Source organism: Globicephala melas, chromosome 2 (genome assembly GCF_963455315.2).
Source record: "Globicephala melas chromosome 2, mGloMel1.2, whole genome shotgun sequence".
Lineage (NCBI taxonomy): Eukaryota > Metazoa > Chordata > Mammalia > Artiodactyla > Delphinidae > Globicephala > Globicephala melas.
Genome location: NC_083315.2, coordinates 10,345,961 through 10,360,524, shown reverse-complemented (window position 1 = coordinate 10,360,524; position 14,564 = coordinate 10,345,961). Strand labels below are relative to the sequence as shown.

At 35.9% G+C, this 14,564-nt stretch overlaps 1 protein-coding gene across 1 annotated transcript in view; it reads left to right on the top strand.

Annotated features, from left to right (window-relative positions):
• The window catches only part of GPR158 (G protein-coupled receptor 158), a 322,771-nt gene that overhangs the window by 280,573 nt on the left and 27,634 nt on the right, over positions 1–14,564 (top strand). The window contains exon 7 of the mRNA XM_030837212.2: positions 10,861–11,099. Within this exon, the coding sequence (XP_030693072.1) occupies positions 10,861–11,099 (239 nt within the window). The remainder of the gene's footprint in view (positions 1–10,860; positions 11,100–14,564) is intronic.

Here is a 14,564-nt window from a genome sequence, read left to right as displayed (position 1 = left end):
AATTAAAACGATTTTCTCTCCGACTGTGTGTCTCTAGAAGTCATTGCAGTGAAGAATTACCTACTGAAGGCTTAAATCGAGTGGAAACTATTTCTAATTTAATACGCTGAATTATTCGTATCCTGTCTGAACCATATGGCTGTATATTGTATTGTTTTTCCATATTGTTTAAATTTAACTGATTCCAATATTGTTTAAGTCTATAAACTGAAGAATCAACATCTCAGAGGAATGTGAGCAACCCGATGGAAGTGACTGGCTGAACCAGCTTTGTATTCCCCATCCTTAGTGCTGCATCTTGCCCATTTAATGTATTCAGTTATTTGTTAAGTGAATGAATGGGTGGATGGTTATAGTGAATGGAGCTGCAGGGATGTCTTTGGTTGATCTCTCTTATAGTCAAGCAACGTGTTGTCCTCAAGAAAGGACTCTGAAGATTTTGTAGTAACATGATAGAGAGGAAAGACATAAATCTTTACAAATCCAAATTTGAATTTCAGTTCCGCCACTAATAACTTATACAACCAAGAAGAAATTATTTTAGCTTCTGAGAATCACTTCTCACTTCACCTGTAGAGTTGCTGTAAATCTTAAACATGATTGAAATATTTGTAAAATATGTCAACCAGGGGGTTTTGGTTGCAAACCACAGACACTGAGGATGGCTAAATTAAGCAAAAAAGGAATTCATTGAAAGGATATGGAGAAGGTCACAGACTTGAAGAGAAAGCTAAAGAACCAGGCTTTGTCGGACCTGACGCAAGGTAGCTTCAGGGATCAAGGTAGCCTGAGCTAAGGGATAAAGTCCCTTGAATGCTATTTTCTCATTTTTATAAGAACTTAATTTTTTATTTAAAATTTTTTTTAAAAAGTAATACCTCTCTAGGCAGAAAATTCTAAGGCAGTTATCAGTGCTGATAAAGTGACTGTTCTAGTCCCTTGAGAATAGGATAGGCAGGAAACACCTGAGTTCTTGTTTTATTTCAGCCATTTCCCTCAAGGCTTAGTAAAATTGTTTAACATTTCTTTTTCCCTTTCCTGATCTCTCACTGATCAATTTTAGTGTTTACAGAATTCCAGTAACTTTGAAAACTTGAAGAAAATATGAAAAAGGAATAGGATCTCAGTCTGTCACTAGAAATGATACTGTTAGCCTAGGACGGGAATTTGAGGGTTTCATTCACTTTTATCAAATCTCCCACCTTTTTCTTTAGTGGTCGCTCCCCACATTTGAGAGTCATACAGCCAAAGACTACCATACCAAGCCAAAGGAAAATTGCAAGTCTTTTGTTTATTAACAGTGCAATACAGAGGTGTAACAAGTTAGGGGAAGGTGGTAAAAGTGGTCCAGTCCTTCAGGGAGGAGTATTTTATCACTGACATTGTTTAGAATCACCAGCACATGGTGATGATACAAAGCAGAACAGCTTTGAGTTGTCATTTTTATTGCCTTAAATTCTCTACGGACACTATTACTTGCACCCAGGGCAGACAAGTCCCGCCGCCCAACCTCACTGGCGGGCCATTCATGCAATGCAATTTATTTGAACCTAAAACCGTTTGTTTCTCTTTGGAGAAAGAAAGAAGGGAGAATGGGGCAGGTTTTAGCTGGCTCAATATGGATCATAAGGAAAAATAGAGCTGAAATAGGCAAAAATGAAGAAGGTTCATTTATAAAAAGAGTTTCCTTCAGTAACCATAGATATGTTTGACTTAGTACATTAATGATGTAGGACAGATCTAAAAGAACATCTGGCACGTCCATGCATGTGTGGGTTCACAGAATACTTGCTATACGTTGGTTGGTTGGTCGGTTGGTTGGTTTTAAGAAACCTGGAAAGGCAATATCTCTAGGCTCAGAAAATCTGAGTATATTATCAGGAGGAAAAATGAGGAACTGTTTTAAATGAAAGGGGGTAGAGAGAGATTAAGAAACTTAATGCTAAAAGAACATTTTCCTATTCCCTGTAATATGATTTCTGAAAACAAATTGACTTTTCCTTTTTCTAAGGCTAATCAAGAAAAAACAAAAGACTTTTCTGTACTATATTTAAAACATATTTAAGCAGGCTGCAAAAAAACCTTCTTCTGGCTCTGGCCTAGGGATTTTCATTTCATGCATTATTCAGTACCGCTCGCTTTGGATACAGCGCAATTTGTAGCAGTTTTCTCTGCTGCACTCATTAGCACCAAATATTTACACTTTGTGGGAATGGATAGATAGATAGATAGTTTTGTTTCCTAGTAAATTTTTTTATTGAAGTATGGTTGATTTACAGTGTTGTATTAATTTCTGCTGTACAGCAAAGTGATTCAGTTATACATATACACATTCTTTTTTATACTCTTTCCCATTATGGTTTATCACAGGATATTGAATATAATTCCCTATGCTATACAGTAGGACCTTGCTGTTTATCCATTCTGTATATAATAGCTTACATCTGCTGACCCCTGCCTCCCACTCCACCCCTCCCCCTAGTAAATTTTGAAAGTGACTGGAAGATATTTATATTTATTTATTTTATGTATTCTTTTAAAGATATATAAAATACAGTAAGATACTTTAAATTTTTTAAAGGGCAAAAGGAAGAAAATCTTTTTATCCATTTTCCCAATGACTAATGATGTTGAGATTATTTTCAGCTGTTTATTGGTCATTTCTACATCACTTTAGAGAAATGTCTATTCAGGTCCTTTGGCCATTTTTTTTTTAAATAAATTTTAAAAAATTTATTTATTTTATTTTTGGCTGTGTTGGGTCTTCGTTTCTGCGCGAGGGCTTTCTCTAGTTGCGGCGAGCGGGGGCCACTCTTCATCGCGGTGCACGGGCCTCTCACTGTCAGGACCTCTCTTGTTGCGGAGCACAAGCTCCAGACGCGCAGGCTGAGTAGTTGTGGCTCACGGGCTTGGTTGCTCCGCGGCATGTGGGATCTTCCCAGACCAGGGCCCGAACCCGTGTCCCTGCATTTGCAGGCAGATTCTCAACCACTGCGCCACCAGGGAAGCCCCCTTTGGCCATTTTTTAATTGGGTGTTTTGTCTTTTTGTGTTGCATTGTATGAGTTCTTATATATTTTGGATCTGAGACCCTTATCTAATAAATTATTTGAAAATATTTTCTCCGATTCTGTGGGTTTTCTTTTTTACTTTATTGATAGTGTGCTTTGATGCACAAATTTTTTATTTTTATGCAGTTCAGTTTATCTGTTTTTTCTCTTGTTACATATGCCTTGGTATGATATTTAAGAAACCATTGCCTAATTTCAGATCAGGAAGATTTGTACCTCTGTTTTGTTCTAAGCATTTTATAGTTTTAGTTCTTACATTTGGGTTTTTGATTCATTTGGAATCAATTTTTGTATATTATGTGAGGTAGAGGTCTACATTCATTCTTCTGCATTTGGATATACACTCGTCCTTAGGACCATTTGTTTAAAAGATTTTTTTTTTGGCTGCACCATGCGACTTGTGGGATCTTAGTTCCCCGACCAGGGATTGAACCCGGGGCCACGGCAGTGAAAGCACCGAGTCCTAACCACTGGACTGCCAGGGAACGCCCTTTTTTATTGAATAGATTTTTTTTTAAGATAATTTTTTCTTTATTTAATGATCTTGACAGTGTTGTCAAAAGTCAGTTGACTGGAGATGGAGAGGTTTATTTCTGGGTGATCAGTCTTATTCCGTTGTTCTATGTGTCTACCATTATGCTAGTACCACACTGTTTTGTTAAATTGACTTGAACCTGTAGGTCAATTTAGGGAATAATGCCATCTTAGCAATATTAAGTCTTTCAATCCATGAACACAGAATGTCTTTCCATTTCTTTAGATCTTTAAAAATTTCTTTCAGTGATGTTGTATAGATTTCAGCATACACATCTTTTACCTCCTTGGTTAAATTTACCCCTAGGTATTTTTTTGATGCTATAGTAAATGGAGCTGTTTTGTCGATTCCATTTTCAGATAGCTCATCGCTAGTATATAAAAATAAAACTGATTTTTTAATGTTGAACTTGTATCTTACAACTTCACTGAATGTGGTTTTTAGCTCAGATTGTGTGTGTGTGTGTGTGTGTGTGTGTTCTTTAGGGTTTTCCATATATAAGATCATGTCATCTACTAACAGAGACAGTTTTACTTCTCCCATTCCAATATGGATGCATTTTATTTCTTTTTCTTGACCGATTGCTCTGGCTAGAACTTTTGGTACAATGATGGATAGAAGTGGTGAGAGCAGACATTCTTTCCTTATTTCTGATATCAGAAGAGATAATCCGCAAGTTCCTTCTAGCTCTATATTTGACTTGCAACAGTCCTGTAACCCTTCCTTCTTCCTTTATTTTTTCATCATTCTGCCTTATTCTGTCTACTTACAATCAGGTCAAAAGAAAGGAAGCTTAGTATGAGATATGAGAGCACAAGCAGGTCACTGAAATGGACAAAAGTACCCATATTTGGGAAGCTGAGTTGTGAGTTTTCCTTCTTATGAATAGCAATAACTTAAAATAGTCACAACAGTTTTACTGAACTTCATGTCTGATAAATGTTAACAATCTGTTTCTGCCTAGGTGATGCCAGTCCTTTTTAATATATACCTAACATCTACCCAGTGACCAAGAAGCAGCTTTAGGTTACTTCTGAAAATGAAATTTTGAGAAATTGTTGAAAAGCTTAATAAACATGAGGGCTTGTGACCATTTAAAGCAAACTGGGAGGGAGTAACTTCAGCCCTTTTCGTGTTGTTCACTCTTAAGGCTCTTTTGTCAAGAATTGAGTGGCTTTATATTTATAGAAGAAAATAATCACCTCCTACTTTTCATCAGAAGCATTTATTCTCTGGAGTTTCTAAGAAAGTAGTAAAATGTATAGAAATTCAAGTCTAATGGAGAACTTCAAGACTTTAGGATTATTCCGATTAAATTAATAGAACAGAAGACTAGATGGCTCGAGGATGTATATGTTTATTCCCGTTTAGTACACAAAAAAGATGCAGCTAAATCACAAACAGATGCAGATGTTCTGAAAATGGAAAACTTTCTGTTACTAGAGGCTTTAAATTTTGGTGTCAGCATAACAAAAACTCAAAAATTTATCTGACAGTTTAGAGCAGTCAGCCCATTAGAAAGACACCTGCACCAGTCTTAAGCCTTTTGGGGAAAAAAAGCTCTCAAACTATAGCCTTCGTCCGAATTTACCTAACGGATTTGTTAAAATACAAATTTCTGAGCCCTAATCCCCAGAATTTCTGACATAGTAGTAGGTATGGATGGGACCCAACAATTTGCATTTCTAACAAGTTTCCAGATGGTGTTGATGATAGTGGTTTGGGAACCACTAGCCCAGAGCAAGTGGCATCTCAAATGAGCCATGAAGAAATATGCAGGAATTAGCTAAATTAGGTGTTTGTATTGATGGAGGGAGGGGCAGTACAGGAAGCTGAGGGCAAAGGTTCAGATAGAGGACACCTGCATGTAGTCCACAGGGACCCACAGGACCCTAGGAAGGGAAGAACAGTGAGACATGAGCATGCTGAAGCAAGGAGGAACCAATTTTTAAAGGCGTTTTACATCGTAAGGTAGCTAGGATTTGGGTGGAGAGCCACAGAAGGACTGTAAACAGGAGAGAAACATGATCAGAGTGCAGTTTAAGAAGATCATTGTGGCTTTAGCATAGAGTGTGGACTGAACGTGGGCAAGACCAATAAGGAGACTGGTTAGGAAATTACTGAGGACAGAGGTTGATGACCAGGAGCTATATAGTGGCAGTGAAAATGGAGAAAAATAGAAGGATTTGAAAGATATTTAAGAGGTAGAAATTAAGTTCTTAATCATGCATTTGGTGTCTGGAATGTAAATGAGGGAGAAGTATCAAAGTTCATTCCTAGGTTTCTGCTTTGAGCAATTAACTGGTACTGGTCATTGAGACAGGTAACACAGTGGGTTAGAGGAGAGAGGAGTGGAGAGAGTGACGATTTTATTTGGGGAACCTGTTGATGTCCCGTAGGTCACTGAGTATACAGATCTTGAGCTCAGGACAGTGATCTAAACCGAAGTTACAGATCTGGGACTCACCAGCATGTACATGATTGAAGCAGAATTGTGGATGGAATTTCCCAGGTATAATCCGTAGAGCAAGAATAGAAGGTGACTAAGTTTAGGAGATCCTTGAGGAACACTATTATTTAAGGGGAAGACTGAGGCAGAGGACTCTGACAGAGACTAAAAAGCTGCTGACAGAGGAGTAGGCAGAGAGTCAAGAGAATGTGACATAACGGAAGCCAAGTGCCTCCGCCACGCCAAAAGCTGGAGAGAGATCAAGTTAAATAAGGAGTAACAACATCAATTAGATATTTGAAGCAGATAATCGATAACCTAAGTACAAGTCCTTACAGTGGAGTTTTATGAGCTCAAACTAGAAATGTGGAATGTGAAAAAGTAGAGGCAGACATATAGTGACAGCCAATTTCTTTTTTTATCATTTCAACATGATTTCTATGAATTTCTCTACTATTAATAATGAGAACTGAATATATACTTTAAATATACCTTTTTATATTAAATTCTGGAAATTTTTTGCAGTCCTCTTGTATACATTACTGCTTTCCTTTAGAATAGTGAAACCTTCTGAACAGATGGTAGCTTAAAATTTTATCTGTGAAAAAAGTAGTAAGAAAAGTAATCGATATAAGATTGCATTTTTTCTACAGCTGTATTTCATATAAAAGCATGTCTAAGGATTTCATTTTTAGAACTTGGTTTCTAGGCAGTGAACCCTAGACTAACAAGAGCTCATTTTTTAAAGATATAGCAGAATTTTCTCATTTTATTTTAAGACAATCCTAGAAAAATGCATCTTATTCCATTTTACAAAAACCAATATCCTGAAATGCTTAGATTGCTGTGCAGAGTTGTGTTATTGTATTTTCTAGTGTTTGAAAGCCAGTAAAAGCAGTAACAGGAGACTCATGAGGGCTCTGCTTTGGCTTTTCCTCTCTGGAAATGAGATTTGGGGATCTGTGACAATCTTGAGTTCTCAGACTTTACAATAAATACCCATGGGGTCATCTGGAAAGCATGAAAATCTCTGATAATTTAGAAGTTGGATTTCTTGATTAAAAGACTACCATACTGGGATCATATAGATTTCCTCTGCAAATGACAAACTCATCTGGTTAAGAAGTATTTTAAAGATAGTCATTTTAAAAATTCAATATTTCCTCTCATTGAGGTTTAGAGTTTCTATGTGAAAATCTTCAAGTATCAGAAAAATAAATGATTTCCCACATATTGGCCATGGAAAGAAAATATAAATCATAACTATTTTTCTCTGAAGCAATGGTTCTCAACCCAGTGAAACCCTTCGCAGTAACTTGAAAAATCCCTAGGAGTCCCTGTGGGTTGAAAAAAAACTTCCCTTCTTGCCAAACGTTTCCACCCACTGTCCCTCAAAGACAACGTACATTTCCCTGCTTTGTACTTTGTTATGTGATTCCCTTCAGCTAGAATGTCTCCTTATATCTTCTCCACTTTCCTCCATTTCTACCTACTGATATCCATCAAGACCCAGACCAAATAGCACCTATTCTATTAGGTTCCTGGACTTACTAACTACACACAACAACATATAATATATGCCGTTTTATATGGTAGCTATTTACATAGCTTACATTGTAAGCTTCTGGAAGACAGGAATCATATATTATGCCTTCCATGTTGCCTAGTATGATACCTCGCATATGGTTGTCACTACATAAACCTTTGTTCATTATAATTACATTTCAGATATTCAAATATAGTCAAGGTAGAATTTGGAACAATTCTCTCTTTTTCTTTTGGCCCTAGCCAAAATATAGAAGACCAGAAAAATGGTTCAGGTTCCCTCTTTTGAGATCCTAATCATTCAAAATGTAGAATTCATCCAGGTACAACCAGAAACAATTACGTGCACATAGTGGCTACAGGTTTCTCCTACAAAAAATAAGATTGGCACTGGCAAAAATATTAGTTTTCCAAGAAATTTCTCTCATTCCTAGGATAGAGTTTTTGAATCTTGATCTGCTGAGTTTAGTAGAAGCCTTCTTAATGGATTAGTGATTGGTCAATTAATGAATAAAGTTTTTTAAAGTAGAAAGGGGTTAAAGAAGTGTATAGATACTGTAATTTAAGATACAAATAATCACTCACCAATATTTTTGAAGTAAGTCCTCTTCTTTGACTGTGGATCTAATCGTTCTCTTTGTAGCATAAATCACTGCAATGTATTATCTATTGTTCATAGTTTTGGTTCTTTAAGTAGGAGTGAGAATCTGAAGAGTTTTTGGTTGTTATTTTGAGGTAATCTGAGTGTAGACTCCTTCTGGATTTTGGTTTGTTGACCACCACAATATATTAAAATTTTCCTTACTTTCCCCTAAGTTAACAGTTCTTTTAGTGACTCACCTTTATAGAGTCCTTCCAAAGCATTCAAAATAGAATTTTGTACAAATGTCTCCTTTGCTTACACAGTCAATTTAGTTAACTTATATAAAATGATAACAAATACTCTTTTATCACTTATATGTGGAATCTAAAAAATAAAACAAATGAATGTATATAACAAAACAGAAACAGACTCACAGATACAGAGAACAAACTAGTGGTTACCAGTGGGGAACAGGAAGGGGGGAGGGGTAAGTTAGGGGCATGGGATAAGTGATACAGACTACTATGTATAAAATAGAAAGCAACAAGGATATATTGTGCAGCACAGGGAAATATAACCATTACTTTATAATAACTTTAAATGGAGTATGATCTATAAAATATTGAATCACTATGTTGTATGCCTGAAACTAATATAATATTACAAATCAACTATCAAGAAAAAAAGATGATAACAGTGGGCATAATCTGGGGACAAGTACAACTGATTCTTAACAAGTAGCAATTCAACTAGTTGGAGCAAAAGTGAGGCATACTGGAGAGAGGCATTGTGTTCGCTGCCAGTACTAGCATTCAGCATGACACGGGCCATACTCAGTATGTTTCACCCAGGGAATGGAAAGTAACTGCTAATCTGGTGAACTACAGATCTTCCTTGACTTTCAGTGGAGTTATGTCCAGGTAAACCCATTGTAGATTGAGAATATTTTGAAGTCGAGGATGCATTCAGTACATCTAACATCATAGCTTAGGCCAGCCTACCTTATCCGTGCTCAGAACACTTACATTGGCCTCCACTTGGGCAAAATCATCTAACACAAAGTCTATTTAGTAATAAAGTGTTGAATATCTCATGTAATTTATTGAATACTGTACTGAAAGTGAAAAACAGAATGGTCGAATGAGTACAGCATGGTCGTAAGTGGGTCAGTTGTTTACCCTTGTGACCGTGTGGCTGCCTGGGAGCTGCAGCATCAGGAGAGAATATCGTACCACATATCACTAGCCCCGTAAAAGATCAAAATTCAGACTCGAAGTACAGTTTCTACTGAATGCTTATCACTTTATGCCATCATAAAATCGTAAGTCGAACCATCTTAAGTTGGGGACTATCTGTAGTTAAATGGTGAGTAAAGTGATCTTCTTTTGTACTCTTATTTTATACTAATAACTTTCTGACATTGTTCCACATAAAAATTGAGGATACGTATTTTATTCAGAATTAAATAACTACATGCTGTGTGTTAGGTGAAGGACAGTGGGGTTAAAGATATGCAGGGGGGAAGGATAAATAAGAATCTGCTAGAAAATAACTTTCTTTACTGGATGTGTTATGTTAATTTGAAAGAGCTATCAAAGCCCAGCATTGAGAGAAAAAATAGTAAAATACGTCTAGGTTATTTCAGGTATGTATGTTTCATTTCCATATTTATAATGACTTTTATGAAGAGTGCATATGAATATTTCATTTAAAATGTTGAAAGAATCAGAGCAGGAAATAGAAAACTTGGGAAGATGAATTCATTTTTGCCTTTGGGGAATTGATTATGGATACCCTTATAGTATCATAAACCACTCATGGTAGTTTATGTCAAGCCACAATATTGTGACCTAAAATATCGGAATGAGAATGCGGAGTTAAAATCAGCTAAGAATATTTTGGAGATGAAATTAAAGAAAGGATGGCTGGAAAGATCCCTATAGTAAGGTTGGATTTTATCTTCACACCATTTTTAGAGATGGAGCAGTTCTTAGATATCATGTAATCCAGTAGGTCTCAACTCTGGCTGTGCATTTGAGTCATATATACAGGGGAAAAAAAGCCCAAATTTTAAAAATTGCTGTATTTCATATAGGTCATATCCTCTTCCTTAATACAATAATCTTATTCAGGGGTATTTAAATACCCTTCTTATTGTTTTCGTACTTATTTTTGGTAATGTGACAAAATGACTATAAAGGGAGGTTATATAAAATGATTTTCAGAAAATACCTTTTATAACATTCTACTGTAAAAAAAAAAACAACTGGTTTAAGGAAGTCTTTGACTTAGTATAATATTGTAAAACCCAACTACTCACTTTTACGACTATTTTTTGATCCCTCAGAAACCCTGTTTGAGCAGTGTTTGCCTGTGGATCTTTCTAAGGTCCTGGGAATTTTCCTTGAAATATTAAAACATGCTCAAAAGAATTCCATCCTACACAAATCTGTTGACTCACTGACCCCTAATGCAGGGTATTTGTTCTGCTATTGGAAGGTAAACTAGAATGAAATTCAGTCAAAGTATAGGCAACACTGTTGTTTGATTTTTGTGTTAAAACTCTGCCCAAGTAGGTTTGGGTGGGTTTAAATTTCACCTAGAAAAATGAGATATTTTAGAATTTTACTTTCTGGTTGTTAGGTTTGCCTTCAAATTTTGATGTCTTGCTTTTGCAGGGTTTTGAAGGTGTTTCTTTCACGAACAGCCCAACGGATTCCATACATGACCGGTGGACGGGTCATGAGGATGCTGGCAGTAATACTCCTGGTAGTGTTTTGGTTTCTCATTGGCTGGACTTCATCTGTTTGCCAGAATTTGGAAAGGCAGATTTCACTCATTGGCCAAGGGCAAACATCAGATCACCTCATCTTCAAGATGTGCCTCGTTGAGCGCTGGGATTACATGACAGCAGTTGGTATGTGATCACTTGCTTTGTGCAATTTTATCCTTTGCCCACTAGCATTAAAATGGACTTCGTTAGAAGCCTTGCCAAGCCCTTTCACAAACCCTAAAGGAATTTCACCTAATACGGTTTTGGTGAAACAATATTATGAAAAGATAATAATGACATGCGGAGTGCAAACTTTTTCTGAGAGTTTCCATCTTTTTCAAAGGTGTGTAGCTTTGTTCAGAAAATGTAATCAAGAAGGAGAAATACAGTCAGTAAAGGCAACTTCTTTGTACAGAGAGACTTTCTGCTTTCCGTCCTATCAGTGTGTCCCTATTTGGCTAACAGAAGCTGTTCTCTTGACTTATTTCTTTAGCTGGGAGGAAAAAGGAAACATACTGGTATTTTTTTATATAGTTTTGGTCCTATGATATATCAGACTTGGTATCTAGAGCACTCTGGGCAAAATTTCTAATTTATCTTTCCTCTAAAGATAATTTATTGGGAATTCTCTGGAGGTCCAGTATTATACAAACACAAAGCCATGCTCCTTGGAGATAGTAAATTATGTGACTGAGAAGCTGGAGAACTTGGAAGAATCCCATGATGAGTTGGGCCAAAAACAGATTATTTTTCTGGTAGCTCAGTTTTTTGAAAAATGAGGAAGAGAAAAATCCATAGGAATTTTTCTGTTGTTAATATTGGGCTATTTAAAACTAAGCCTCCCAAAATACAAAAACCCTTTATTATTTTGTTGTCATTCCCCTCAGTCAACCAGGGACAAATCTTAATTTTATTTGGCAAAAATAAACCCATGAATTTAATTCCCATTTTCTGTCTCCCCCATATTTGGCAATTGTTCATTGAATGTTCACATTTACTATTTTGCTAGAAGCTAATGTGTATTTAGTTTACAATTTAAATGGAATAATATTTTTCTGGACAAGATATTTTAGGAATCTTACAGGCCTGATATCTGTAATAATAAAGCAATGTGGGTACATAAAGGGAATTGTTACAATGATAATATATAAAGTCAATCATCATTACTTTGATCAATATCAAAGAAGATATCAGTAGTTTCGTATCAGGAGATATCAGTATCAGAAGATAAAGCATAGAACTAAGGTAAGAAGCAATTCCAATTCTGACTTTAGTCTGGATATGAAAATTAAACAAATTGTACAGATATAAAATTTCTACTTAATAGAAACCTATAACATTATTTTACGTTCTTCAATCCAAGTTAACTGAACTAGGGAAAATCATTTCCCAATATTACTATGAAGAAAAGCCCATTATATTTCTTTTATGTTTTACAAAGACTATAATACTCAAATTCATAGTGAGGCATCATTGGGTAGGCAATGAGCAAGCGGAAATGAGCCCAAGAATTTGCACTTGTAACAGGTTCCAAGGCAACGCTTTTGCTCCCAGTCCTGAAACCGCACTTTGAGAAGCACTGCTCTAAGTCTTTCTCCATTCTAATGATTCCAACTCCACAATCCCTGAATTGCGGGGCGGGGGGGGGGGGGGGCGGGGTGTGGGTATGTGTGTGTGTGTGTGTGTGTGTATCTCCTAAAAGTAATCTATTAATAGATTGAATTTATTGATTTATCACATCACTTTCTGGTTCTCCAGATTCCTTTAACAGGTTTTTAAGACTCCCATCTCCCCCAAAATGCCCTAACTTTAAAAAAAAAAGCAAAGACTCACAATAAATGTAACCATCCAGCATTATTTACAATGTATTTCAGCATTACCCTCTTTCCCAGTTAGGCATTTCCTTCATGCTTCACACAATTCTCACCCACCTCCACCACTGTTCCTATCAAAGGAAGTGTTCTCTATACCTCTTTACAATATTCTAAACTTTACCATGCCTCAAAGAACTTCTCTTTTATAAAGATTCCTGGGTTCAGGTCTGAGTCGTTGTCTTCCTTTATTGAACTACCATTGTACCAAGAGTTTTTATCACCTAATTTTGCTTTTCAATAATTTTTAACAATTCTCACTTATCTACGTAAACCAATAGTAAACTACCTGATGAGAGGAATAAGGCCTTTATATATTTTATATCTCCCGTAAAGTGTTCAACACCTTACTAGAGACATTATAGGTATTCAGTGGATCTTGTTTATCATATAAAATTCTTACTTATATATAAAGAAAGCTTATGTAAAATAAATTGCAGGTTACTGTCAGTTATGTGTTCCTACTTATTTCTATATAGAAATCACAGATGTGACCTTTTTTAGAGTGTAAAATACTGGAAAATAAAGGACTAATGATAGGGTGCAGAGATCAAGAGGTAAGAAGTTCAATGTTTGGTGGTGGTGTTTTTGCTATCTTCCAGTCATTGTTTTTGTCCTATAAACTACAGCAACACCTTAGTTTCAAAAATTACACTTTTCTTGCAGTAACACAATTCTGTAAAGAAAAGTCAAGACACGTGATTTAACAACAGGAACAAATATTTGAAATTAGGACCATCTTGAAAACTCAGAGACATGTGGTTGCTATAAACTTTTTTCACACTGCGCTACAGCGATTTCATTTATTTCTCTTTCTGCATGTGGTATTAGATATTCCATATTTAACCTCTTAATTTAATGTTTGCTAATGTGTAACATATGCCTCTTTTCAGTCCTCTTTATATATTTCTATAAGTACCATGTTTACCATTAGATATTTTTATATCCAGGCTGTTATTCAAGAAAAAATTCATGTATCTTCAGTCAGCCAGAAAGAAACATGTACTGAAAGCTAAATTATTCCCCGTTTCCTAAACAGAAATGTTTCTATGCAGGGGGAAGGACGTAGAGAGGCTGGAGATAGGTTTTACCTTAAAGTTGTTGTGAAAAATCTTTGTCAAGAAGCTTAGTGTCAGAAGTCAATTTAGAAAAAAAAGGAAAAGTGATGGTTAATTTATTGATAAACGTGTTCTGGATCACCTTTACCTGTCAGAAACAATCTATTTTTTTTTAATGCAAAATAAAGAACCATTTGAAAGAGTGTGATACTAGTTTTCCCACTGAAGTAGAACTCCAGTTAGAAATATGGGTCATAAATTTAAAGAATGGGCCCTTTCTATTTTTGCTTACTGCACGGGTCTGCTCAGACCTGCCCAGGTAGGTGCTTTTCCTACCACAGGTGTTTCAGAAGGAGGAATCAGGTATAGAAAACTACTTGGGAAAATCTCTCAAGCTCTATGAGCCTCAGTTTCTTCGAGGAAATATCTGAAAACATAGGAAATATTTCAAAACATAGAAATGGAAGAAAAATGACTTTCAGAATCCCATTATCATTTATGTCTGTTTATAATTCTCAGTAATCATTGTTTGTCCTATATAAAAAAATGTGAAGTAAACTTTAATGGAAAGCAAATAAAGTATTTCTAAACATTGCGACTGGGAAAGACAGGTGAACATTGACCAGGGTGAGAAACACTTTACAGGCCCAGTAATCTGTTTTTTTAAAAAAAGATTTTAT